Consider the following 27974-nt stretch of genomic DNA (forward strand, 5'->3'; position numbering starts at 1 on the left):
CATGAAATCACCTGTGCTGTAAAAAACCATGCTCCAATGCTAAGCGAGAAGTGCCGAGCTGAACGAGGCGGCTATCAGTGTTAATATAATATTTGGAAGTGTGACCAACACTGACTGAATGGCGTAGTTCACTTCCTCCACTGCCGTTGCTAAAGCTATACGCAGACTAAAATTCAAAAACAGCACAGAAAATCAACATCATTATTCATAACTTCTCCTTCCGTTCGCTGATTGGTCCAGTTAAAAATCAATCCAAGTCAATTGGAGCGAGCCCAGACTATGCTGTAAGGAAGAATTTTTTTTTTTTGAGCGGAATTACACAGGAAGATAATGGCCAGGCTAATTTAAACCATTAATCTCTGGTACTTGTGAGCAGGCAAGGGTGGGCATTCCGAAGGTATATTTGTGAAATAGGGCTAAGGAGCAGAAAATGGTTTTGTTACCCTTAAATAGGAAAACTTTTCAGTCACACTTATAAATGTAGGGTAGAAGCTGCAAATCCTTAGAGAAACATTCAGCATGTTTTTATGGCACATTAACTACTGCCATTGCAATGTTAAATAAAGTTTCCTGACATATCTTTGATATGATATATTATTATTCATACCTCTTTTTTCTCAACAAGCAGAGAAAGATTACTGTATTGTATGGCTTTGACATACACAGTTATATTTGTAGTCAGATTATGGCTTAGATTTTCTTTTTGACAGTTGCCCCAACATCAGCAGTTACTTCAAAGGTCTTAGGATTTTCCCAGTACTCTCCTAGTCTGATCATGCAGTGCAAAACCCCCATAAATCCGACTGCTTTTCAGACACAGTCAGGTTGGATTTGACATTATTTTCTCATCTACAATTTGAGAAGAAAATGAAGCGCAGCATGACAGCCAAAGGCACCTCTTCCCAGTTCACCTTCCTCTGTTTCTACAACAGAGTCCTCAAAATACTGTCCTATCTTCCATGTTTATTTTAATATATATTTATTTGTATACATGTATTCAAAAGGGATAACGTACATCAATAAACATGTAAACTTAAATGCAGATGTACCAAAAGGCTAGTTTTCATCGGTATTCCCAGTAGGTGATCTAAATAGGCGTCCAGATCAATGTGCTTGAACATCTCATCTCTTTAGCAATTTGGGCTTATTAGCTCTACATTACAGCTCATTTACATTACATTTACCTTGTAAATATTTGATACCATATGTTCCTCTGAGTACTACTACAGACACAAGTACCACCAGTAGTACCTGTGCCACAGTTCGAGAAACATGCTCTAAATAAACAAATATATCATCGGCGTACAGAATAATAACAGATAATTGATAGAAAACCATTGAAATTAATCATTTCCCACAGATGTTTATTTGTATGGTGGGATATAGTTATGCCTATTGTATATACTATTACTTTCAATAAAAATCTGCTCTATTTCCACTAAACGTTCAAGGCCAAAATATGTATGCCTGTCTTATATGTACAGAACCAAATACACATAACATTTACATAGTTATATGCACATACTGTACCTGAGCATAACTTAATAATGCAGGCTCTTCTAATGGGATAGAATCCAGAGTTTGATCAATCAAAGAAAGCACAGTTTATAAGCTATATGTATAAAAATTAAGTACCCAGCCAAGATGTGTATAATGGCTCCATATAAATTTTGTTCAGCGTGGCTGGATACTAATTTGGTTTAGCCCAACCAAATTATGCAGTACCCATATGCTTCCCAATTTTTCCCTAATTTTACAATTCATAGACATAGGCTGGTTACTGGTATGTAGGTATGAAACTTAAAATAGTTATGGTTTGAAAAGCACAAAAATTGATAGCATTAATATATTTAAATAATTTTTTTATGACATCTGAAATTGTTTCCAGAATGACCAGTGTGATCTCTGGCTGTATACAGTGAAAAAAGAAAATGTGATCCAACTTTTAAAAAAATAATAATTTGTTACAAGTAGTCAAATTAGACTTATCCAAGTAAACATAAGTTTATGAAGATGTCACGTTAAACAAATGTAAATAAAGTATGTTTGACAAACCTAATTTGATTACATGTAACAGATTACAACATTTTTTTTTAAGTTTTGCTGTGCACTGCTGATTCAGCTGGCTCAAAGATGGCTGCTACACTTCTCCCACAGTTACAAAAAAGACAAATTTAACTGTTCAGAATATTTCCAGACACAAAAGACATGGCTGGTCATGGTGTGGAAACTAAACTAAAGGTGACACCTAACATCCTATGACCTGAATGTCTGTAAAGCACCTGAGTGCAGGCAGGCTACTTGAGCAGCGGTAGCTTGACTAATTAACCAGCTAATACCAGCTTGTTATTTTACAATATAAATTTAAGAACATCAAAAAGCATATATTCATACAAGCTCTTGAAATGTACAACTGAAATTAACAAGCGTTCAATATTTGTGCCTAAGCATATGTATTAAATTTAAAGTAATAAATTAAATTCAGGGTGCACATAGACAGAATTTAGACATGAGTGAAATTGTTTGTGCTGATTTGCTCATATGCATTTTGCTTGACTTTTTTTTTAATGCCAGGCATGGTCTAAACTTAGACTAAGAATTAAAAATTGGTAGAAAGAAACACCAGGGAGGAAAAACAAAGAATTTCATCACTGCAATACTGAATTGTTCAACTGGACCAATGTAAATGTAAATACAGTAAAACGGCAGTATTCATACACCAGAATCTAACACCAGCCTATGTCTATGGTGAAATCTTCAGACAATCCCATTTGTGGCCCCTTTTGTAATGCAAATGGGCCCCACAAGTAAATGCTGGCCGTGTAATATTGATTTAATTTGATAAATTACAGCTCAGCATAACAGAGTGTCCTACAAAACCAAAAACATAATTCTGGCCATCGTTCTATATAATTTGGAAACATTTTTACCAGTTTTGTCCACACTTTCGGGCAGGTAAGTGGCTTCAAAAGTGGATTTAAGGCATAGAGATGTCTTAAAAATAAAAAGGAAAGCATAGTACAGGGGAAAGTGATCTTTGAGGAAAATAGCGGTCCTCTGTTCTGAGGCATGAAATCAAGGTTACGAGTTAGTATGTGCAGTTCGGCATCCATACGGGGGCTCTGCAAAGTGAGCTCTCCAGCAAGAAGACCTTTGTGTTAATCCGACCTGCGGCTTTGAGAATGTAAAACTTTACGTTTTTAAATAAGAGAGGGTGCAGTGGTGGGTTATAATGGGCGGCCCGATCAGTCTCCTCTCAGCTCCGGCTTTAAGTCGGAGGGACAGTGGCTCCGTCCGCGGCCGCCTGCTCGGGGCCGCTGTTTTCGGTCACCGCGTCGCTCTCCTCCTCCGGGGTGAGAGGGACGCTCGTGTGCGTGTCGCCGTGGGAAGATGCGTTCAGTTTTTCCGCGTGCGCACTTTCTGCTCCCGCTGCGCCGCGCATGTAGACGAACCCCCTTTCCGCATAATTGCGCGGGGTCGTGGCCAGCCCGGTTTGGTTCACAGCCACATCAGTCACCACCACTGTCTGTGTAGAGTTCCACTCTGAGACGCTGCTGTTTGGAGAAACTGCTGAGATGTTCGCGGTGGGGGAGACCCCTTCAGGCACCACAGGCTTCCCAGATGAGGAAGATGCGCTGGTTGGTTTCCAGATCAGACTGTAGTAAATAGCCAGGATAATGGCTGCTAAGGACACCGACAACACATATGCAAAAACAGTGGCAAGTCTCACCCACTTCTTGTTAGTCTTAGCAGCCATTTTAGCCTTTTTGTCCCCCGTGTAAGTGGCAGGTTTGCCTCTCTCCATGTTGGGCATGAAGTCCCGCTCTCTCATGTTGCCCCTGTTTTTCCCTCGATGCTCCACTACCCCCTCCGTCTTGAAGGTTTTCTCCTGATCCCCTAGTCCAAGGAAAATAGGAACCAGCGGGCCGAGGAGCAGGATTCTGCGCTGCAGGAATATTTGGATTGTAGATGAATAGATTTCCCCTTTAATTTGTTTGATCTCGCTTCATTTTAGGTACCCGGTGCAGCGTTGCGTTTCATAACGCACATCAAGCATCCACGGGGTGACTGCGCGTTTCAGCATCTGAAAAATAGATACTCCAAGGGAACATCTGGCCGCATGGGCCCACTGCAAATCCACAGGATGCGAACTGATGTCATGCATTAAAAACGATGAAGTCCTTCCAGTCCACACTCAGAGATATGCCTGTCTTATCCAGCAAATGAAGAAGCTGGCTCAGCTAAAAATACAGGCGAGGGGGCGGGCGGTGTCTCTTAAAGAAGTAGCAGCTGTGCGGCACCCCCAAGAGGAAGAGGGGAAAAAAACCCCATCATCTATCATCACCTTTACATCAGGGCGATGCATGGAGACCAGGATGTTGCGGAGGAGCTGAGCGGTCTTTCAAGAGTTTTAGATGCGCGCACCCAAGTGGATAGGATGCCTACAGTGTCCAAAACAATAAATAAAAAAGAAATACCGATTTATTAATTTTAGTGAAGGAGTTATGTAATAGGTCTAAATGTTACACTACAGCCAGTGGGCCCGTGTGTCACAGTTATTAATTTTCACCTCACATGAATGTGCCCGTCTTTTTTTTCCTCACTGCTTAAATATTTAAAGATTTATATCTTCTGAACTATTTTCAAAAGATTGTTTTTTTTTCCGACCACGAACTTTATTGTAATTTGTAGGGGTTCAATGTGTGAGACCGCACTGGCCCAAAGTTGGGGTCTTAAGCAGAATTTGATTTCAGGTCCCTCCTTCAGTGTTTATAAAGATATTTGGTGGAATCTGGGAAAGGGAGGCCAGGTATAATCGACCCCCTTTATCTAGAATGATAAATCTCAGAATGATAGATAAATTGCTCAGATCTATTTATAAACAAAGTGAAACACACAAAAAAAAATACTAAATAGCATCAGACAGTATGTTTGTCATTACATATATCATACAAAGATTATTATTTGCAGTTTTACAAAGTAAACTTATCAATTCCTTGAAATCTCGACTGCATTTTTTTAACAATAAATAATTATCTTTATTAATAATACATAAACAAATATAAAATATTAGATTTCTGGTTTGTGTTTAAAAGTAAACATTTATGGTAGACCTTCATAGTTTACACTGACTTAGTTTGCTATTGCCTTGGTGTGGCTGTAGTGTCAGATAAAGTAGTGCATCTTTGTGAAACAAATTAAATTACCACAGCCATATTGGTCCCTAGCTTTATTCCTGATGTATAACCTGGTTATACATCAGGTTTCATATAACTTGTATACTTTGGTGAACGTCTTTCCCTTTTGCAATAGTTTACCAGCAAAAATATCTTGTTCTTAAGTGCATCCTTTCACAAGATAGAAAAAGTGATTTCTCTGCGTTTCAGCTGTGCAATTACTCACATGAGCCAACATTCAGGTTAAAGTGACAACACATTGGAAGAGGTGATAGTTTTCACTACGCTGTTTCATTAGCGGTATCAGGAGGGACAAGGGAGCATCTTCATTTGGTCTTGTTAGGATAAACTGACCCTGTGGTGGTTCCTTAAATATCCCTTCTGTAGTCCCTGTTCTGATGCACTGTTTGTACTAGCTATTGCACAGCCAGGAGCTTCATTTGAATGGTATCCAAATACCCGGGGATCCTTTATTAAAACAGAAACCAGCACCCAACCTGCAGTAGTAAATCAGGGAAATGATTCTAAATGGCTGTTGAGGAATAATTTGAAAAAAAAAAAAAAAAAAAAATCTGATGAATGTTATTAAAATGAAGTTTGAAGCAAAACAATCAAAGTAGGTGAAGAGTTAAAAAGAATAATGTCACCAATGCAAATCTTCAAATGATATAGGCTAAATAAAGAAACTTGAAGAAAACATGTTTTTCCTGTGGAAAAGTGTCTCTTAGGATTATTTATGTAGGGGTCAGTTCACTCAAACTACATGAAAACCATCTTTCCACTTGGCTGCTGTCACAAAATTTGTTTAGAGTTTCACTGAACTGAAATGGTTTCAAACACGATCTCTCTCATTGGTGAGGTGACAGATGACAGCATTAGCACTTTTTCCATGGAGCTGTAGAATGGCAATACATTTTATTAATGTTCATGGACAAACTGGTGTTTTCATTTATAAAAGAAGAGACATATGTATATTTTGCTGAATGAAAGTGAACTAAACTTTATACTTATTATTTAAAACTCTAAGTGAGAACTATGAACTCAAGTTAAATTCAGTGGTAATCACACTGGGATCTATCCATTAGTAATTTTAGTTTTGTGTGTAATTCAAATATACACATTTAAATACATCTGTCTGAGGTTAAAGTTGGTCTACAAATTACTGGAAAAAGGGAAAATGTTTTTTTTGATAAAGAGCTAAATGTTCAAAATGCTCATTAAAATCAATACAATTTAACATTTGTCAACAGTTTGTCAGTCATAAGAAGGCTACAAAATGGTTTTTACAGATTTGTTCTTAGTTCTATGTTTGACTTTAACTAAAGAAGGTTAAGCAAATGGAGATAAAAAAATCTCTGGAACCGTCACTAATGAACTTTCAAATACAAAAACTGAACACATTACTGAGGTTCCAAATTAGGATGTGGTAATATCCACTAAACTTACTGGACTTTTGCTCAAGCTGTCCCATCTCCTAGCTGAGCTGGTGGTAAAACCATAGTTTTTATGTTGTCCTTGAAGATTCCTCATAACTAGTGGAATCTAGTTATGAGATTCCTCATAACCTGATTATGAGAAATCTCATAATCTAGTTATGAGATTACTAGATTCATAAGTAATCTTATGAATATAACTTCATAAGATTACTTATGAATCTTAAGGTTCAGTAATAAACATTTTTGAGTACTATTCTCTCTAGACTGTCCAACTAATTGACCATTATATATTGGATTTTAAAAATCTGGTAACAGTCCAAAATAAAATTATCAACATTGATGTTTTTGCATTAAAAATATACTTTCTGATGTGAACAAGTATTATGTTTAATGATTTGTTAACCACATCTTTTTGTTGGAATATAAGTCACTAAATCACAGGATGTTTGGCTTCACCTTTCGCTTTGCTGTGTGTCTTCCCTGACTTAATTTGCAATGCATATTGACTTAGGGTGCGTCCTGACTCTAGTCAGATGGGTTGAACTCCAGCTTAGTGCATCTTTTGGATTCAGATGGAGTGTTAAGATAGTTAGTGGGTATAAGTATGGTGGATATTCAGTTTTTATTTAAGCTTTAGTTGGGCTAGAGGGACAGAATGAATAAGAAAAGATACTTCCTTGACCCTCCAGAGGTCAAAGACTATCTGGTGAAAGGAGAACGGTTTACCAAGTGGTCGGAGGTGAGTGAACATTTTGGTAAGGAAGGAAACTGGCTTTCATCTGAAAATCAGTTCATCACTTAACTCAAAGTCTGATACACCTCAGGTGTACTGCAACAAATGGACTGTTTAAAATCAATATGCATTTAATTTGTGTGAAAGCCAATTCCCTCGTCTCTTTCCAGGACACGACAAAGACTGTTCCCGTCACTATGAAGATGGATCCAAAAGGTTTTTATGTCTACTGGACAAACCAAAGCAAGGTAATCAATTTTTCAGCAACTGAAATGGCAACCAAGATTCAGTCATTAAGCCAGTGAGATTAGTGTTATAGAAAAGGCTATTAGTGCAATCCAAATGACAGCATCTTAAAAAACCTCTCAGCTTAATTACACGGCATTTATTTACTCTTTTTGTATCTGAGCTATAAAGTTGGCAAGCTGTGATTGCAACCAGCTCACAGCTGGGTTGCAGTGTTCAGAAAGCTGAGAATTATTTTAAAATGTGACCTTCATGTAGGTGGATTTTGTTGTAGAGCTGATGCATTGGATTGTATTAGACAGAGTATCTGTTCACATTTGAAAGGCAGGTGAGTGAGTCCCAGATTCAGACGGTGAGTAAAATTCATGTGATTGCGATCTGTGAAGGCTGTGGGATAACTCACAGCTCCTTTGGCCTCCTTCCCTCTAAGGCAGCTATTGATTAGTGCTGACGTGCTGCTGGACTGTGATCCTCCTTTTTTTTTAGATTGTTAGTCTTCCAGTGCTCTGCCCCCCTCATTAAGGTCAACACATTAAGAAAAAAAACCTGTGAGGCTTTAATATATGGCTCAACAAAATAACAGCATGTTATTGCATATAACTTTAAGAAAGCATAGACAGATAATATTCCTACAGGTGAAGTAAATCCCATAGATTTTGTTGTAGTATCTAAATCTGTGTTTGGCCCAGTGCTGATATGAAGAGTTTGCGGCAAGATATGACTCTGACTCTTGTCTCTAGGAGACAACGTTCCTGGATGTTGCCACAATCAGGGACACAAGGACAGGAAAATATGCAAAACTTCCCAAAGTAAGTATTACTTAATTGCTTTATTAAATTATTTAATAATATGCAGTTTCTTTGGAATTTAGTCAAATAAAAGTTGCTTCTTGTATAGGAATCTCTGCATGCATGCAAATATGGTGTTGAGCCCTTGGTTTGCCCATTAATTTGAGAAACATATTTGCATTGCAAAAAACAGCAGGGGACAAACACATGAGGCTTTCTGCCCAACTCCAGATGAAACACATAGAGGCACTGGTGCACAAAGAGACAGAAGCACACTCTGACTAACTCATGATCTGTGTCCTCTGGGATTGGGCTTGTTTTTCTTCTTCCTTTTTTGAGCTGAAAGCTGCCAGTTAGTTGCAGTTCATGTCTAGTCCTTGAAGGCCCCCACTGAGTTGCAACATGCAGCCGTCCATCGTCATGCCTCACCGAGAGGGAAATGTGTTTCCCCTGAGAGCTGCCTAATTTCAGTCAGGGTGCAGATGGAAGTACATCTTCCTATTTGGCCCCCAAGGAGCATTTGGGAAGCTGCTCCAAGGCTGACGTCATTTCTGCATCACTGAGAGAGGAATCAAAGTGATTGATTGTGGAGAGGCCTTGGAAGGTCCCACCTAAAACATGGAATTGATTTTTCTTGTGTGTTGTGTTGTGTGTGAGCCCCTATGTGAGATTGAGTCTCTCTCTCTCTCTCTGTGTGTGTGTGTGTGTGTGTGTGTGTGTGCTTGTAAGGATTTCAAAGTGACTGTGTGCATGTGTTTGCATATTCTGGTCACCACATTTGTTTGAAAAGGTGAATCTTCCAGATATCCACTGTGTGCAGATTCAAAATGGTCTTTATTTAAATGGGTAAAAAAAAAATCCAACTTGTAATTCAAGCTCAATAACTAGCTAACTAAATAAATAAAATTAAGACCAATTAAATTTCGATGGTACTTTTGTCTTTTCACAGCATCCAAAAGTCCGCAATGTCTTCAACCTGGACTTCCCTGACAGCAACCACCTTGCCAAAACACTGACCATCGTCTCAGGTCCAGACATGGTGAATCTGACCTATCATAACTTCTTTGCCTCAAAAGAAAAAGTGACTCAGGTAAAAATAAATTCCCTGAAATGGCTTAAACACAGACGGAAGCCGTCTGCCATTATGCAATAATCCGCTGCTTCCCCTTTAATAAGGCACTCACAGCTTCCTTTTTAGCTTTCTTAGACTTTGTGGCGCCATCATTTATATTTAATCAGCTGAAATAAAATTACAAATTTTCTTCATTCAAATACAACATTTACCATAATGTCCTGAACTGCAGCCATGTTCACACCATCTAGTGGTGAAAGTGTGTATTTTTTATAATCCTGCATACACTAATTGCAATGCCTTGCAAAAGTATCCACACCCATTAACAGTTTCACATTTTGTCATGGCACAAACATAAACTTCAATGCATTTCATTGGATCTGTATGACATGCCAACACAAGATTGCAAGTGCTTTACTAGGAAGTAGAAAGTAAATGATCTATGGTTTTCATTATATATATATATATATATATATATATATATATATATATGTGTGTGTGTGTGTGTGTGTGTGTATATACATTGCTCAAAAAAATAAAGGGAACACTTAAACAGGTGTTTAACACTTAAAGTGTTCCCTTTATGTTTTTGAGCAGTATATACACACACACATTTTTTAAAACATTTTTTTATTTTTTACTTTTCTCCAAATGTTTGGTATGCATATTCTCAATGAAATACATGCAGGGTTTTTGTTCTTAGTATGATAAAGTGTAAAAATGAAAAAAAAAAACCCACATCAACAGGCAATGATAGTCTTGCAAAGCACTGTAAATCTCCTCTCTCAATTACTTTGAATATAATTCACCATTCTGTGTATTTTCTGTTCAAAGAACTGGGCAGATGGCATTCTTGCAACAGCATACAATGCTGCAAGAAGTAATGCGTGCAGACAGGTTTTCCTGGAGAAAATGTAAGTGAACTTAACGTGACAATGGTGTAGATGTAAATAAAAATAGCTACTGCATAAGAATGAGCTTTATCTTTACTTTCACTGGGTATTCTAATCAAAATTTTATGATATAAATTTCAGATACATCCGCATTTCTCTTCAGACCAACAAGGACGGCAAAATCCCAGTGAAGAAGTATGTTATAGTATAACTGTCTCACAGTTTGCACTGTGTGTGTGCATGTGTGTAGTCTTGCCTAATATATTGGTCTTGCTTCCCAAAGCATCTACAAAATGTTCCCTGCTGATAAGAAGAGGGTTGAGAGTGCTTTAGCTTCAGCTCACCTCCCAAAAGGAAAGGTTGGAAACCAAAAAATACCTTGTTTTTTATTTTTAAATCCATCCAAGTTTCAGTCTATGCCCAACTCTTTTTTTACTTTATTTTTTTTAACAAAATGTGATATGAAAATCTAATTCGTTTCAGTATGACACCATCAAGCCTGATGTATTCACTGAAGCTGCCTTCAAGACCTTCCTGACAAATCTGTGTCCTAGACCAGAAATCTTTGAGATCTTCACTTCATAGTAGGTCATGTCATTGTTTTTCAAAGAAAAGAGATAAAATTATTCTGGTCTGGCTTTTGGCTTTTCTCAACACTGTCCAGCCTAAAAACTGGGAGATAGTGGACTGTGAAAAGGTTGAGCACCATGAGGTTCATTTTTTCACTCTGCACTCCAGCTCCACCAAACCTACCATGACGAAGGAAAATTTCACTAAGTTCCTGAATGAAAAGCAACGGGACTCTCGGTTCAATGAGGAACTGTTTCCACGTCTACGGCAAGACCAGATCAAGGCCTTGATTGACAAGTATGAACCCTGCACCACCAACTCCAACAGAGGTAAAAACTCACAGAAGATCAACTTCTTGCTTCATTGGTACTTTTGAATTTTTGCTGTAATGGTTTTTCTATCAACCTGCAGGTCTGATCTCTCCAGAAGGTTTTCTGTTCTTCCTGATGGGTTCAGAGACATCAGTAGTCATGCAGGACAAGCTGGCCAAGTGTCAGGATATGACCCAACCAGTACCCCACTACTTCATCAAGTCCTCCCACAACACATACCTGACAGGTCAAACACTGACCTCACTTCAGCCCTAAAATCATTGGAGCAAATCTTTAATTCTACTATTTGGTCCTTGTATTTTTTCCATTAACAGATATCCTCCCCCAAGTTCCATTTGCAAGTGAATTTCCAAGTGAATGCAGTTGCACACTTTAACATATGTTTTTTCCTTTCCCTGCTTAGCTGGTCAGTTCTCTGGCGTATCGTCTCCAGAGATGTACCGTCAGTGCCTGCTGTCTGGATGCAGATGTCTGGAGCTGGACTGCTGGAAAGGAAAGCCTCCTGATGAAGAGCCCATCATCACCCATGGCTTCACCATGTGCACTGAGATCCTTTTCAAGGTAGTTTCAGATGTTGTTGGCAATATTTGGGGGATGGACAGTATCTGCACAAAACAACATGAATTCTCAAAAATGTGCAACAAAAGCAATATTCTCTTAAAACACATAAGAAGTGTTAAGTCATTAATTCATGCTGACTCGCTTGTTTAAAATAAGCTAAACGGCAGAAAGCTTTTCAGAGTTCACAGTAAAAGACAAACACATAAAGGAAGGCAGGCATTATCCTCTTACACCCAACACTTCCTTTTAAGGACAGCTGCAGGGACTGAGGGGCCCAAGCGTGGCTTGGATTAGTTTATTTAAGTTTGAGAGTGGTGCTCAGCATTGAACAACTTCAGCATTCATTGTGTTTTTGAAGATTTTGAGACAGTTGTTAGACAAACCGAGGTTCATACTATTTGGAAATAGCATGAGGCTTCTAACACTGACTTTATGCTTTTACATAAATCAAGACCAATACATAATACAACCTTTTAAATCAGGTAACTTTGTGCATGACTGGCAGGATTTAAAGTGTACTAGCCGGGAATGGGGCTAGATTAGGAGATGATTTGCATCCTGGTGCTCTACAAAATATACAGCTTGCCTTTTAGAGCTGACAGGTTACTTTTGAAGACTGGGTTAAAACCTGTGAGAGCCAGAGAAATCTGCAAGTTCTGGTGGCTTAACCTTTGGTGGTTAATTCCCCAAAGTTGCAAATTGGTACTTCCGTGGAGATAATAAATATATTTTAGAGACATAATAATAAGTTCTGCAGCCTGCACAGTGATTTTGAGATATGAACCTTAAAAATACTTAGAAATACATAGAAAGGGACAAATAATCACAAACAGATAGCCAGGAAGTTTTGCAGTGTGAATTTAAGGTCCAGGAAAATAATCTGTAATTTATTGGAAAGTACTGTAACTTTTCCATTTTTCTGAATTAACCCATAAATTCCAGGAAGGTTGCTTGGAAATTTTGGGTAAGTAATACTACAAAATGAGAAAAAGTAAGCTTAATGCTGAAGGAATTAAACTTACTTTAAATTAGACATTCTGGAAATCACCAGAAAGTAGCCAAAAAATTCTAGATAGATTCTGGGAAAGTAAAGCGTAAGTTCAACAAAGGTGTTGTGTCAAACAACAACACTTCTGATGAATATATAAATAGATCAATACTTATTTGTACTTTGTGTCATCCACAGGATGTGATAGAGGCCATTGCTGAGAGTGCATTCAAGACCTCAAAATATCCTGTTGTTCTCTCATTCGAGAACCACGTTGACTCGTAAGCCTCCTTTAAGATCTTTTTTTATTGTTTACATTATCTAATAATTTGCCTTTCTTAAAAAAATACAGATATTTATAGAACATAATAACAACATATTTGGACCTTATATTCAGATTTGTGTGTTTTTCTGGTTTGGTTTTAGGGTTAAACAGCAGGAGAAAATGGCGAACTACTGCAAAACCCTGTTTGGTGACGCTCTGCTGTCAGAGCCTCTGGAAAAATACCCTGTAAGCTTTATCTCAAACAGTAGATCAAGTTGTGATCTATTCTATAAGAAATTGTTAAACAAACCCTCTTTGATACATTAGATGCAAAAATGTGTTTTCATACAGAAACTCTGTGTAATTGACAAAAAAATAATATTCAGTGTAATCTGTGTAATAATCTCGAAAAAGACAAATATTTTAATATTTCAACTTGAAAAGTTTACTTGAAGTTGTTTACTCCCTATGTCTTGTATCAAGCTGAAGCCAGGCCAGCAGATCCCAAGCCCATCTGAACTCATGGGCAAGATCCTCATCAAGAACAAGAAGGGCAGCCACGAGAAACCAGCCCAGGTTAAAAAAACCAGTGCAGTCGCCACAGACCAGACTGCTGCTGCCATCACTGAAGAGACTGCTGCAGCCGAACCCACCCAGGATCCAAACGCCTCCACCCAGGATGCAAGCAACCCAGCAGCTCCCACCCAGGAAAATCAAGGTCCACTCTAAAAATCCAGTGTAACAAAATACTGAAATACAGTCCAGGTTCATATGTTTACAATGTATTAATATTATAATTGTGTGTTTGAAGCTGAGGGAGAAGCTGCTACAGAAGACAATGAGGAGCAAGAAGATACTGAAGAACAGGATGAGGAGAAAATGAAGACATCAGATGAGGTAAAATACTACATTTCTCCTTGAAGGGTCCAAACATCAGTTAACTTCCTGTCAACTCCCCAACAGGGCACGGCTGGCCAGGAAGTGACTTCGTATGAGGCGATGTCATCCATAGTCAACTACATCCAGCCCAACAAATTCATCTCTTTTGAAAATGCCAAAAGTATAACATCAGCTCATATGACATAAATGCATTTTTTTCAGTTCTTTCAAAGATGCAAAGGTCAGACTTTCTTTTCTCCTGCTATTTTCTTTTTTCTTCAGAGAAAAACAAGAGCTATGTCATCTCATCTTTTGTGGAAACCAAAGGCGAGGCAATGATTTCCAAGACTGCTGTTGAATTTGTCGAGTATCCTTAAAAAGAACTCCTGCACTTAAAAAAATCTGGAAAAAACAGGTTAATAAAGAAAAGAACGAATTAAGAAACTTGAAAATGTACTTCCTAAACCTTATTTTATAGATACAACAAGAGACAGATGAGCAGAATTTACCCCAAAGGAACAAGAATGGATTCTTCCAACTACAGCCCTCAGCCTTTTTGGAACGTAGGCTGTCAAATGGTGGCCCTCAACTATCAAACAATGGGTAGATTTAAATAGTTTTTTACGTTACCGATAAACTCAGATTTTCATTTGTTCACCACTGGAGGTCAGTGGTGTACCTCTTTGAGCTACACTGACCTCTGCTGTTATCTGCATCCCCAGTGCGGCTCACTGTTGCTCCTGAAACTGAAGCGAGGTGGCGTAATTGGGTCTTGCTTCTGTGTATTTTCAGATTTCCCCATGCAGCTGAACTTGGCCTTATTCGAATTCAATGGCAGAACAGGTTACCTCCTCAAACACGATGTGATGCGCCGCAGCGACAAAAAGTTTGACCCTTTCTGTGACAGGATTGACACAGTAGTGGCAAGCACATTAACCATAAAGGCAGGTTCAAAACTTCTTATTATATTTCTCTTTATGCATTGCCGGGTGTTCTATCAGATAGCCATACATGTCAGAATAGCATACATATGGTAAGAGCGCATGCGCATTCTGCAGGAGGTCCGCGATATTGAGAGGAGTCGTCAGCTTGTCATACACGCCCTGTTTAAATTCACGTCCCCCAGTTCCTTGATATTTTTGGGTTGGATAACATGTCTAACTTGGATAGCATGTCGTGTATGTGATATGTTAACCTGAAAAGCCTTCATGTTCCGGTGTTCTATCAGATAGCCATGCGTTGTCAGATCGTCATACGCGTACAGGGCGTGTTTTGTAGTTTACTGCAGCTGCAGCAGCATTAAATTTAATTTATTTACTTACTTTTTATTGTGTCTCTTCTCGCGTATGACAAGCTGACGACTCCTCTCAATATCGCGGACCTCCTGCAGAATGCGCATGCGTCCGCATGCGCTCTTACCATATGTATGCTATTCTGACATGTATGGCTATCTGATAGAACACCGGGTTGTTTCTGTGTACTCTAATTTGAGCACCAAATTAGCCTCTGTAGTTCTGGGAAGAGGGCTCGTGTTTTGTTTGGTTTCAGAGTACAATATCTGCTTCCAGCTGTGACGGAATATTGTTTTCCTGGTATTTTATCAGACCCTGCATGACAGAAAACCTCACCTCTTCTTATATCGGCTCGCTCATCAGCATGCATGGGCACAGCATCAATCATCAATCCCATAATTCAGATTGTACCTGTGTTTTATCGAATCTCATGCACCTGTCCCAACAGATCTATTCAGGACAGTTTCTTTGTGAAAAGAGTGTGAAAACCGGGGTTGAAGTGGAAGTGATTGGGTTGCCAGGAGACCCCAAGAAGAAATATCGCACCAAGTGGTCTACCACGCCCAACGCCATTAACCCGGTGTGGAATGAGGAGCCATTTGTTTTTGAGAAGGTAGGAACAGTAAGATGGCTCCACAGAGTAAAACAAAACTCAGCTCTCAGACTGAATATGTGTGTTATTTATAGATCTTGCTTCCAGAAATGGCTTCTTTAAGAATTGTTGTTCATGAAGAGAATGGGAAATTTGTGGGACACAGAATAATCCCCATCGATGCCATCCAGTCAGGTCAGTGAACAGCTGAGGCTGCTCTTAGTTCAAAAGGGGTTTGCTGTGTTTTTTAAAATCACAATTTTTATTTGTGCCCTGCAGGCTTCCATCACATCTGCCTGCGCAGTGAGAGCAACATGCCTCTCACTCTGCCTGCTCTCTTTGTGTACATAGAGGTCAAGGACTACATCCCCGCTGCCTTTGCAGGTGCTTGGCTTTTTGTTCTGTTTCCAAATTAGAATGTTAAAATCTGCTATCAAGGGGGAAACAAAATAGAGAATGCTGCATGTCAAAAATCTGTAATATCATAGAAAATGTTTTTCTTTTAATAATTCATTAGGCCTGTATATTTTTTATATTCAGAGTAATATATCTGAAGCTTACATTTTGTAGTAATTTTGATGATCATAGCTTCTAAAAAAATTAAACACAAAACGTTTCTCTAAAAAAATGTAAATACAGAATTAAGTTGTTATAGGAATGTTGTGGTCCATACAATTATAGGAAATATTACTAGCAGACAATCTCTAACACTAAGGTCATTGTTAAAGGTGAAAAGAAATTTTGAATTTTATTTGGAAATCAGAATCCCAGAGTCTGGAAGAAGTGCTCAGGTTCAGTGCAAAGTTTCTATCATCAGTAATGACTCGGGAAGTCTTGTTAGAGACTTGAAAAGCTGTGAAAATGCTGATTTCATTTTCCAGTAGTCCTAGGAGCTGGCAAACACATGCTAAAAATACCAACACCCACTTTAATCACCATAATTAATTACCAATCTTAGCACCATAGAGAATCAAAAGGGTTATATGGAAAGTGGAATATTTCCTTAGCCCCTCCACAAAGACACAAGCTGATCATTTCCATGCCACCTTGTGATGATGCAGGAACTTTTGCAAAAGAATCTCTAGCAACTCATGTAATGCATATAACAATACGCTAACAATCCTATAGCAAAGCCTCTTTTTTTAACTGTATAATGTTCCACTTTTTAAACATTTTGATTATATTTGTATTCACTGGCATATGGCATATCCCAGTGAATAATAACATTAGTGCTTCACTCCTTCCCCAGATTTCACAGAAGACTTATTTAACCCAACAAAGGGTGCAGACAAGACCCCAAAGACCCCTAAAACGGTAAGATGTTCTTATTTGATTTACTATGAAAACATCTAACAGCAGTGATTCTGTTCCTGGAAGATGACAACCTCTGCTGGGTTGTTCCTGTTCTGCTTTCTAACCCTTGCAGTCATCATCCGACTACATCTCTCCCTATGAGTTGCCTCTTGCGGATCAACCCCCTGCAGGAAAGGCAAAGGAAAATGAGGCCCCTGCTGAAGGTAATAACCTCTGATTTTGATCTTTCTATGATCACTTCCTGACTTATGATTCTTCTACTTTTTCAGAAAAGGCTGCAGCCGAACCTAAACCAAACACCAATGAAAGTACCAGTCAGTCTCAGTCTCCTTCTGAAACCGGTGCAGAAGAAACTAAAGAACAGCCGGAGCAGTCTCAAACCCCTGATGCCGCTCCTGCTAAAGATGATGAGCCAGATGCAGGTAATCTTGAATCTCAATCTCCTCCTGAAGCTCCTGCACCCACTGAGAAGGTTGAAGCTGAGAAAGAAGTGGACCCGAAGTCAGAGGCAGCGCGTGAAGCCAAAGAGGAACAAGGCACCGATCCTGATGCAAACCCTAAGAATGACGATAAAGAAGATTCTGAGGCATCTGCACCAGGAGAAGACGCTCCTGCAGAGGACGCATCTGTGTCCCTGTCCAGCTTGCCATCAGAATCGGCAGGATCAAGTGACTCATCTCAGTCGCCCGCTGGTAGTGAAGGTAACAATAAAGTGTTTCATGTGCTGCATCAGTCACATGTTCCCTCATCTTACCATGCGGTTAATAAAGCTTTCGGAAAGACAAAATATAAATCAATCTTGAAAGTATTTTGTTGTTTACATTTTATTATGCTCTGAAAAGATGGAAGATTCCTGCAACTTTTCGCTGTCTCGTTCTGCTGCAGAGCCTTGCACTGTGACTATTGAGCAACTCACACAACACAAGAACTATCTGAAGGTCATCAAGCGTCAGGAAAAAGAGATGAAAGACGCTGAAAAGAAATATCAGAAGAAAGCAGAAGATCTGATCCAGAAATACTCTGACTCTTTCAAGGCTATCAAGAAGAAGGGTTCACTGAAGAAGAAAGAGTATGTGGATTTTTTTTTTCAAATGAAAAACAGTAGAATGTTTGACAAAAGCAAGTGTTGATGATGTCTATGTGTTCAGGGATCGATTGGTTCACTAATTTGTGTTGTCCAGGCACCAAAACTGTTCTCCTTCCTGCAAAGCAGTGCTGAATATTGAAGCATATTTGCACTGACCCACTATGGAAATTGTTGCTGTTTTTTTTTTTTTTGTCAGTCATTAGCAAGATTATTTTTGGAGGTATGCATAATGTTCTGCAACTAATATCCTTTCCTAGCCGAATATTAAATGATGCATAATATCACCAAATGAGTTTTGCCCGCAGTCCTTTTTACGCACAAAGAATCAGCCTTGGCAAGCTGATGCCGCTCTTATTAACTCCTTCTTCACAGATATGCTTTGCTTTGTTGTGTTCCACCAGGGGAGGAGACAACTCTTCTGACAACAGTGTGAAGAAAGAACGTGTTCAGGAGCAGAAGGACAAAATGCAGACTGAGCTACAAGCTCTGTGGACGGAACAGTGTGATCAGACGAAGAAAAAGAAAGAGCAGTGTGCTACTGAGGCAAGTCAAAGACAGTTCATACCATCCTCTGCAAAAGTAGTCATGTATTTTATCATTATCTATTATTTATTTGGAATGGAAAATAACAAAGCAATGTATAATTATGAGGTGGAAAAGGATGCATAATTTTTTTAATCATTTTTCTTAATTTTGGCAATTATCCACTACTTCTTGTTAGTCCATAACACACAATCGCAATAAAATACATTGAGATTTGTGACTGTAATGTGAAAAATTCTAAAACAGTTCTAGGGTGTGAAAGCTTTACTAAGGGACTGTAGTTTGAGAATTCCATTTGAAATGAGGCAAACAGTGTCAGTCTGTGGCACATGCAAGCTTTGAAAGTCTTTTTTTTTTGTTGTCGTTTTATCTTCTGCTTCTACAAGAGCATGCGCAGGCAGCAGGGGGATTTCTGTAAGCCAAGATGGACAACAAGCTTTTATTTATATGGCATCAGAAAGGCTTTGGAAGTGCTTTTAAGGTGACTCACCCTGTACCAAACCGAGCACTCTGAGACAGTGGTTTTAAAAACAGAAGCACACTTTAGCAAGTGACAAACATGAGGACTCATGAGATGTAAGCACAGAGTGGAATAAAGAAGACATTAGTACTAGAAGACCAACCAGAAAATCTCAATTCAGGCTCAGCAGTTAGTAGATAAAGATGTGTGAACACATCAAAAGTTTCCAATGTTGTCATGAATAAATAAATAGTAAAAATAGGGTAATGATATATATATATATAGTTATATCAAATTTCCATGCTAGAAAAAAACATGCTAAATGGCAGCAGCTCTTAAAGTTATTAATAATAATAATATGTAGTGTATTGACACTATGCAACAATTTGATGCCCTCTTTATTGATTTCTGGAGGTACTGGACTCATGAACCATTTATTGCTAATGCATAGCTTAGTGTTTGAAAAGTATTTGATTGACAGAACACAACTTCTAAATACCTCAAAGTCAGTAAAGGTGTACCTCAAGGTTTAGTACCAGCACCATTTCATTTTATTCTCTTTTTTAATATTAATATTGTCAAAGTTTTATCTTTATGCTGATGACACCTAGAAATATTTGCAATCCCCACCGAATGACAGGAACTCACACAGTTATGGTTTTAACACAGTTTATCAAAGTCATGATCTGAACCTTTAAAGAAATACAATGTGTTTTTCAAACTCTATGCGTATAATGCAATTCTCCCTCAATCGTTGTTTCAAAAGATTCAAAATAGATTTTGTGTCATGCTACAGACACTTGAGTAATTTAGCTGATGATTCTCTCTCTTTTACCCCACATGCTTATCAACTGGTCAAAAGGCCAAAATCAAAGCAAGCTTTTCATTTCAGAGTAAAACTTGTCTTTCATTCGAATTCAAAAAGATTGATTGCTACAACCTTTCTATGAGTCATGGACATTTTGGATCTGGATGCGTCATTTCAGTGTCTGTGTGCTTTTAGCTCTGTATCACGCTGTTTTGAAGCTAATTAGGGTAAAATTAGTAAAATTAGAGGTACTACTGTGACCTCATTAACCCTTCCTTGTTCATTATATCAGTGGATGGTGATTGAAAGCAAAAATGAGCAATCTCCTTTTAAAGAAATAATTACATATCATCCTGAAATGAATTATTAAATGGAAGATATTCTGAGCTTCTTCCAGCATTTATTTGAATACATTCAAACTGAAGTCAGCCTGACATAGCCATGCAAAGTAATATTACTTTATTGTTCTGCTTTGTGCTTCTTTATTTGTCCCTAAAAGCGTGAAGCGGTCCATTAGCCATTTTACACCATAGTCATAAGTGGTTATTTTTGCTCTATTAGATTATATCAAGACATTTGAACCAATTATTCTGTTTTTCTATTATTATAAGGAGAATCGTAAAATTAGACTCTGAAAAAAACCCGGAATATGTTTCTATTAAAGCTCCTCTCATATATAACAACCACTCATTCATTTCTCCACCATCTTTATTTAACTTGGTGTGAATTCGTCTCCGGCCTGCAGCAGCTAATTTTACCTCTCTTTGTTGTGTTTCTGGGATCATGAGAAAAGGTGTTAAAAAAAACTTTTGTTATGCATCAGGCTAAGGTTCTCTTTCCAAATCGTCAGTCTACTTAAGGGCACAGTGGCTCAGTCAGATGATATTATAACTCTGTTCAAGCTCATTTTTCATAAATCACCAATTTAAACATCAGAACTTTGTTATTTAAAGCCACTTATGTCTAATTTAGGCCTACATACTGACAAAGACTGTACCACTTCTTTGTTCTGCTGCAACAGAGACTTGCTAAGCTTTTGGAGATGGCCATGGAGAGACACACCGTTGAGCTGAAGACCCTGGAGAGGTACGGTCACACATGCAAAACAACTGTGACATGATGCACACATCAAGAAGGCTTTGCTGAGTCTCTTTGAGTCTAATCCTTTTCCCGAGGCTTCAGTGTGACTTTGACTGTGTGTGCATGTGTCATCTGAGGTGAAAAACTTGACATTTGGCAAAGAGAATACATCAGATACTGAATGAATCACCTCAGCAGGCGGGTCTTCCAATGTCCTTGGCTGGCTTAGGGTGTTAGGTGTGTGTTGTCCAAAGTCCCCAGTGGGCAGATGGTTAGTTCAGGACAGTTATAATCCAACAGGTGTTTAAACAACAGCGGGGAAGCAAAAGCAACTCTGATAAGGTCACACCAGAAACACTCAGACCTGCAACTCTTTCTTAAAGATTGATTGTTCAGAAAGTTACTTTTTTACATTCTTTATTATCTTTTTCTTTTTATCCATAGTGAAACCAAAGAAAAAAAGAAAGCTCTGAAATGTTCCTCCACAGAGAAGTCAAAGTAAGTCCATGGTCTTAATTGCTTTTTCTTTTTCTTCATAGTTTATTAATTTTGGCATGTGAAAATGAAAAGAAATGAGAAACTTAAGCAATAAAAAACAACCCAATCCTAGGAACTGGATTATGTAAAATGCAGTTTCTTTTTTATTGCGAAGGTAATCTAATTTATTCTATCCTCATTTAGGCTGAAAAGGGCCATGAGCACTGAGATGCTGGATGAGACCAGTCAGTCTGATGCTGCTGTAAGTAATCAGCTGTGTAATAATTTTACTGTAAATACATTGTAATATGTATACTAATCTGCCAATATATTAGGTACATCATGCTAGTACTGCATTTGACAGCCTTTTACCTTCATAAATGACCTTGTTTCGTTGTGGAATATATTCAACAAGGTGTTAAATATACCATGTTAAATATATACATGGACCAAAATTCGTATAAATTTTGGTCCATGTTGACATGATGATTTTACATAGTTTATGCAGATTTTCTTGACTGCACATCCATGATGTAAATCCCAAAGATGCTCCATTCTGAGGCAGTTGTGGTTACAAATGCTTAATCTGTACTAAATGCCCAAAGAGGGCAAAGAAAACAAGCGTCACAGCATTACACCACCATCGCTGTACTTTTTCTAATTTGCCCAATTTGGGACAAACCTTTTGGTTTACTATACCTTCAGTAAGGTTGAAGCACTCCAGTCCAAGACCTTATTTGATGTCTGGACTATTAAACATCTAAAATAACTATTTTGTGCTCATTTATATTGGTGCATTGAACAGATTATTATTTTCAAATTTGTGACTATGAAGCGCTTGCATATTTGAATCAAACATGGAAGAAATTTTACCCTAGGCATGTTAAAGCAAACATGTTCACATCCCGTACACCCACATGTTGCTTTCAGGAACACATGCATGCATTTCTGACCCGTAAGTACTCCCACACATGAAATAATCTGTGTATCTTGTCAACCCACAGTAAGATCTTATTCTCTAGCACACTGACAGACTCTTTTCACCTTTGAATAAAGTGCAGCAGACCCCAACCATAGGCCAGGCTTGCCCATTACTCAGAAGCTGCTCACAGGGAACGAGTTAATGCATGTGTGGTCGATGAGTCACTCAGCTCTACTCTTGTTCCTATATCAGCTCACCAGGATTTAGATCTGATGCAGAGGTTAATGACCAGGTCCTTTTACTGGGCGCTGCAACAATTGACTCAATCTGCAATGCAAAAGAATACCCTCGCTCACACTCCCACACCTTCTGGTCGCATTGCAGTTAAAGCTGATCAACATAATCAGGATTTATCCATTAATTACCACGACTATTTACATCGCTATCGCTTGTCTAATCAGCAGTGGCACAGTATTGAGTGCTGGTGTGCAAGGGCTGAGCAATCTTACTGAGCAGGACCAAACCGGCGACTTAACTGTATCGATCCTCTCTCTCAGGTTGCATCCCATGGGGATGTGTACATACACTCTCAGGAAGAAACATGAGCAGATAAACTACTTACAGACGAAACAACTAATCCGTATATCCCTCACACTACATACACAAACATACTCAAACCTGTTCATGCAGAGTGAAAACCACAAATCAATGGAAGCTGTTTTGTGCTTTGCTGTGTTACAGTCTGCAGACTTCAGTCCACAACAAGAGGCTCTGATGAAGAAACAAGCTGCTACTCTGGAGGAAGTCAAGGGAATGACTAATCAGGTACACACACTGACATCAAGAGGCTCAGGATTTTTCACAGAACAATGAAACTGAACTAGGGATGACTACTTCCTTTCAGAAAAGTATTCATGCCTCATTAAGTTTTTTCACATTTTGTCATGCTGCAAGCACAAGCTTCTGTCTTATTAGAATTTTATGTTCTAGAACAACACCTATAATATGAATTGGAAAGAAGAAACTAAAGAAAGAAACCGAAGAACAGACTGAAATTTCTGTCCATTCTTACTGAGAAAATACTCCAAACTCAGTCGCATTGGATAGATACTGTCAGTGGACGTCAACTGACTATTCTTGTGACAGGTTTCGTGTTAAGTTTAGGTTTGGACTGACAGGATATTATAAATATACTGTGATGTAATCTCTGGTTGTATGTTTTGGGTTGCTCACCTGGGAAAAGAACCTTCACTCCAGTCACAAATCTTGAGTTAAATTTGAATTCTTTTAATGACTTAATGATATGCTGTTAGAATAATTATCTAAGTTCATTTACTTGTGAGTTTATTTGAAAGGTTATGTTTTCATATTATTATTTTGTGCCTATCATATGCCATAATGAATCTTTTACACAGAATATACATTATGACGTTTTTAATGTTGAACTTATAATTGTAAACTGTCCTGACTATTTCTAAGCTTGTTAGCACTGATTTAACTCAGGTTGTGTCTTGGCATTATTTAGTTTTCATTTCGAACTTGACATTTTTTACAGTGTTGTAGCCCTGAGGTTTAAAAAAAAACTTGTATTACCTTTGATTTTATGATGAATACCTCAGATTTTAATGTTATTTTATTTAGACCTCACAATAATTTCTTATTTTGTGTTGATAAAAATCCTCATAAAATGAACACATAGAAATATTCAAGAGGTATGAATACTTTTACAATACTTTTAGGTGACTTCGGAAGGAAATTGTCTGCAATTTTTATTTAGGGGTATCAGTATATAGGAACCCCGCACATGTGCAACCCCACTACTTAGATATATATTTCTTAAAAAACAAATAATTAATGTAGCTCACTGCATTTCATTATTTACTAAAGTTCACCCACAGTTTTAAACACCTACCATAAATTGTGTGCTTTTACCTATGGATCCCAATGGTTCCTTAATAGATCCCTAAAATGAGTAATCTCTATTTAGTGCTTCCAGTGAATGTGTCAGTGTGACACATCCAGAATAAGTGACAAAATAGAAACAGCTGAACAAGCTCCCACAGCTGCAAATGATGTCAAACCTCTTCTTGTTGCAATGGTTTCCTTTGAATCGGAGGAATTTTGGCAGCTAATGTTGAGAAAAGAGGTGTAAGATTTTTTAGACATTGACGTGTAAAGGCCAGATGGATGGTGGGTCTCAACAATAGTATTAGCCTACAAATGAAAATTCTGATGTTATGAGAAGTGGTGGGTGGAAGTGAAAGTGCAAATAAACAAAGAGAGGAATGGGGAGGACTCAATGAGCGTTTATCCTTTCATTACAGCTGGTTTATTTTTCATTTTAATGGACTCAAAAATCTTTTTAAAATCAGTTCCTGACACATTTTTATTACCATTATCAATGCTAAAAAATCAAATAGGAAAAGTACAAACAAAAATCCCTCCCAAAATTCTTTAAAATGTAATTTTTAGTGCAGACAAAATGACCAAACCTAATTGATTTGTACTCAGAGTGGGCATGTCAAATCAGGTTCACATGATTAGTAAACATTGTCAAAAACTGATCAGGACCCACAGGAAAATAGGACTGTAGCAACTTGAGTCTGACATGGGATTTAAAAATGTCTCAGAAGACGTTGAGACATTCCACTGCAGAGAGAATAGCCGATATGTCCAAGTCTCCAATAACTCTGAAATGTCATTGCAGAACCCACAGCAAACGTTTGCTTCTGTTTATATGGAAATGCATCCCTCTAAAAATAAGTAATAAATGAATCTTAAATTTAATGGGTGATATGCAAAGAGCAAAAACAAGCAGGCAAAAATAAAATTTGCCAGAGTGAATATTGTTAAAGGCCAAGAGTTTTGCAATATTGTTGTTTGGACAGATAACCTTGATGTGTGATTATCTGGACATCATAACATTAACAGAGCATTATGCCAACTGTGAAGCACAGAGTTGGAAGTGTCATGCTTGATTTTCTACAGCCGGGTCGGGTCAGTTCATCCACATACGAATCCCATGTATCAGAGACTGCTTGAGGAAAATGTGAAAACACCAGTCAAAAAAAAATAAACTTATCTGCTAAATAAAGTACAGTCTGGATGATTTTTTTTTTTAAATAGTTGATTTAAAACATCCACGTTGGCTCCTCTCAGGCCAACTTTAGTCCCCCGGTTTAAATTTACACTAACTGAAGAGGCAAAGATAATTTGTTTCTGCAGGTATTATTTAATCAGTTCAGAAATTTCTAGCACAGCCTCATGTCAAGGTCCTGAACTATTCTTTCAATGCTATTTGATAATCACTCTTTGGTGAATGTGTTTGCAGCTAATCCAGGAGGCTCTGAAAGAGCATGCTCAGAAGATGAGGTCCCTGTCTGCAGAGGTGAGGAATGCTGTCAACGTCTGCGTTGGGGCACACTTCCCAGAATACGTTGATGAAGGCGGAGACAAAACGCCTTCGTGTGAGAGCTTCTATGGAAATGTCTTTGTAGGATAGATGTACTTTGCGACCATTCATCTCTCTTCTTTTTGCCACTTATGTTATCAGTCTGTTATATAACCTAAAACTGGACCATTGCTATAAAGTAGACAAGGATTGTTAGCCAAGCTCAGAGTGAATTTAAGATATTAGATGTGATATTTGTAGCAGGAGTATCTTTTAGGAAGTTAAGAGCCAGTAATGTCCTCTTGTCTGTATTTTATGCCAGAGGTAGAAGGTTTTGATTTTTTTTCTTTCTTGTAACTTACAGTGAAAGATCTGCTTCAATAAAAAAATCAAAAGGGCTGCAGTTTCAGTCTCCTTTTGACAAGGAAATGTAGCATTTAAAGTAGTTTAGAACTGTCTTCAGGTTGAGTGCCTCCCTTTGTCATTGTTGATTTTACATGTGTGAAAAATCTCACTGGACTGATTGACAGATGGCGTATTGTCAACTGTAGGACTAAAGCTGATTCAATATTGATTGTATATCATTAGGTCATTTTTGCTCTAATTCGGCTGTTGGTTCTACCTCTCCTAGGTTTAAATTGAACTTTACCCTGCATATTTTACAATTGTGGTTTGCGACAGAGCTTTGTAATAATTTATGCTATCAGGAAAAAGGTCTTTATCCATTTTAAATGAAAACGTTTCAATATTTATGTTACCATGCACTAGGAGTTTTTTTCAATTTGTTTGTTTGAGGATTTAAGTATTTGAAGAACTTGTAAGTAAAACGAAATATTTGGCACCTGACTAAAAAAAAATAATTTATTGGTTAGACCACCTACTAATTGAAGTACAATGTTGTAAATCCCTTTATTTTATTGGAGCTAAGGCAGCATGTGCTTCCTATTATGCAAATATGACAAAGTTAAACAGAAATTAATTCATCATTTTAAAAGCAACATTTCCATCAATGGCACAAATAAGATCAATTTCTGTTTTCTGAACGTTTCCTGATTTACTTTTCAATGACTCTGGGTGATTATATAATTGCAATAAATGTTACTTTTCCCGCTCTCTGAATTAATAAACATACATTTTCACTCAATGCATTTTTTGGGTTTTATTTGCATATATTAATTTTAGAAAAATATACACAGTGTACTAATTATCAAAACTAGCGGGTTCGAATCTGGTTTGGATATAACCAGAATGAAATTTTAGATAGCACAGACGACAGTAATGAGGTACTATCAGACACATCCAGAATACAGATCACTGATAAAATCCTTACATCAGTGTTGCATGCTACATGATAATGTCCAAATCTAGCTCAAAACGGGGGAATATTTTTTTTTATCATACCAGAAAAAACATAAACTATTACAATGAAAAATGTTTAGCTGTTCAGATTTCACTTTTTATAGATTTATCTTTGAGTAAAATTAAACTGTTATCCCTCAGTATTAAGGTTTGTGTATAACAGTATTATTATACAGTATTGGCATTTTCCTGAAAATCTAAGGTGTACTTCAGTGTCAGCTTTGTCACTCTGTGCACCTATACACACACGCCCAAACACACGCACCCACGCCAACGCATGCGCCCTTACACCCCCCTCACCCCACCACACACACATACTTAATGCCGATTTCCAACACTCCATCCACAACCATGTTCCTCACCAACTAACAAACAAAAAACAAGATAAATTCTAAACTACGTGTTATGTTCAGGAAAAAAAAAAAAAAAAATCACAATAATCAATGAAGTTTATCTAAAATAAAGCCCTCTCCAGCTCCTGCACGTCTAACACAGATTGTGCCAGCTTGGGAGGAAGACCAATTCATTAATATGTAATTATGAGTCATATTTATACAAATTAGCATTTTATTTAGACTGCATGGTGGGAAACAACACACACTTGCAATTATGACTGTTCTGTGTGGTTTGAGTGATTCCCTCTGTTTTGAAAGTTTTGTAGATGAGTAAAACCCAGAAAAAGAAAAGCAAAGATTACATTTGGAGTTAC

General features: G+C 37.9%; 2 protein-coding genes across 2 annotated transcripts; one reads left to right on the forward strand and one right to left on the reverse strand.

The window, feature by feature from the left end:
* Positions 1–948: 948 nt before the first annotated feature.
* LOC114133836 (putative transmembrane protein INAFM2) lies at positions 949–4389 on the reverse strand. The gene has a single exon (XM_027999935.1). The coding sequence runs from the start codon at positions 3830–3832 to the stop codon at positions 3269–3271; it is 564 nt and encodes a 187-aa protein (XP_027855736.1). The 5' UTR covers positions 3833–4389; the 3' UTR covers positions 949–3268.
* A 2774-nt stretch (positions 4390–7163) lies between these two features.
* plcb2 (phospholipase C, beta 2) lies at positions 7164–27050 on the forward strand. The gene is made up of 32 exons (XM_027999857.1): positions 7164–7352; positions 7517–7594; positions 8333–8401; positions 9330–9470; positions 10287–10366; positions 10487–10540; positions 10629–10704; positions 10829–10929; positions 11084–11244; positions 11327–11473; positions 11651–11808; positions 12995–13077; positions 13223–13307; positions 13545–13779; positions 13873–13958; positions 14025–14121; positions 14223–14307; positions 14419–14543; positions 14733–14884; positions 15681–15845; positions 15920–16019; positions 16104–16208; positions 17074–17138; positions 17251–17341; positions 17408–17839; positions 18024–18207; positions 18627–18768; positions 21058–21122; positions 21561–21614; positions 21798–21855; positions 23257–23340; positions 25847–27050. The coding sequence occupies exons 1-32, from the start codon at positions 7269–7271 to the stop codon at positions 26015–26017; spliced, it is 3813 nt and encodes a 1270-aa protein (XP_027855658.1). The 5' UTR covers positions 7164–7268; the 3' UTR covers positions 26018–27050.
* Positions 27051–27974: the final 924 nt, after the last annotated feature.

Source organism: Xiphophorus couchianus, chromosome 19 (assembly GCF_001444195.1).
Source record: "Xiphophorus couchianus chromosome 19, X_couchianus-1.0, whole genome shotgun sequence".
In the NCBI taxonomy this organism is placed as follows: domain Eukaryota; kingdom Metazoa; phylum Chordata; class Actinopteri; order Cyprinodontiformes; family Poeciliidae; genus Xiphophorus; species Xiphophorus couchianus.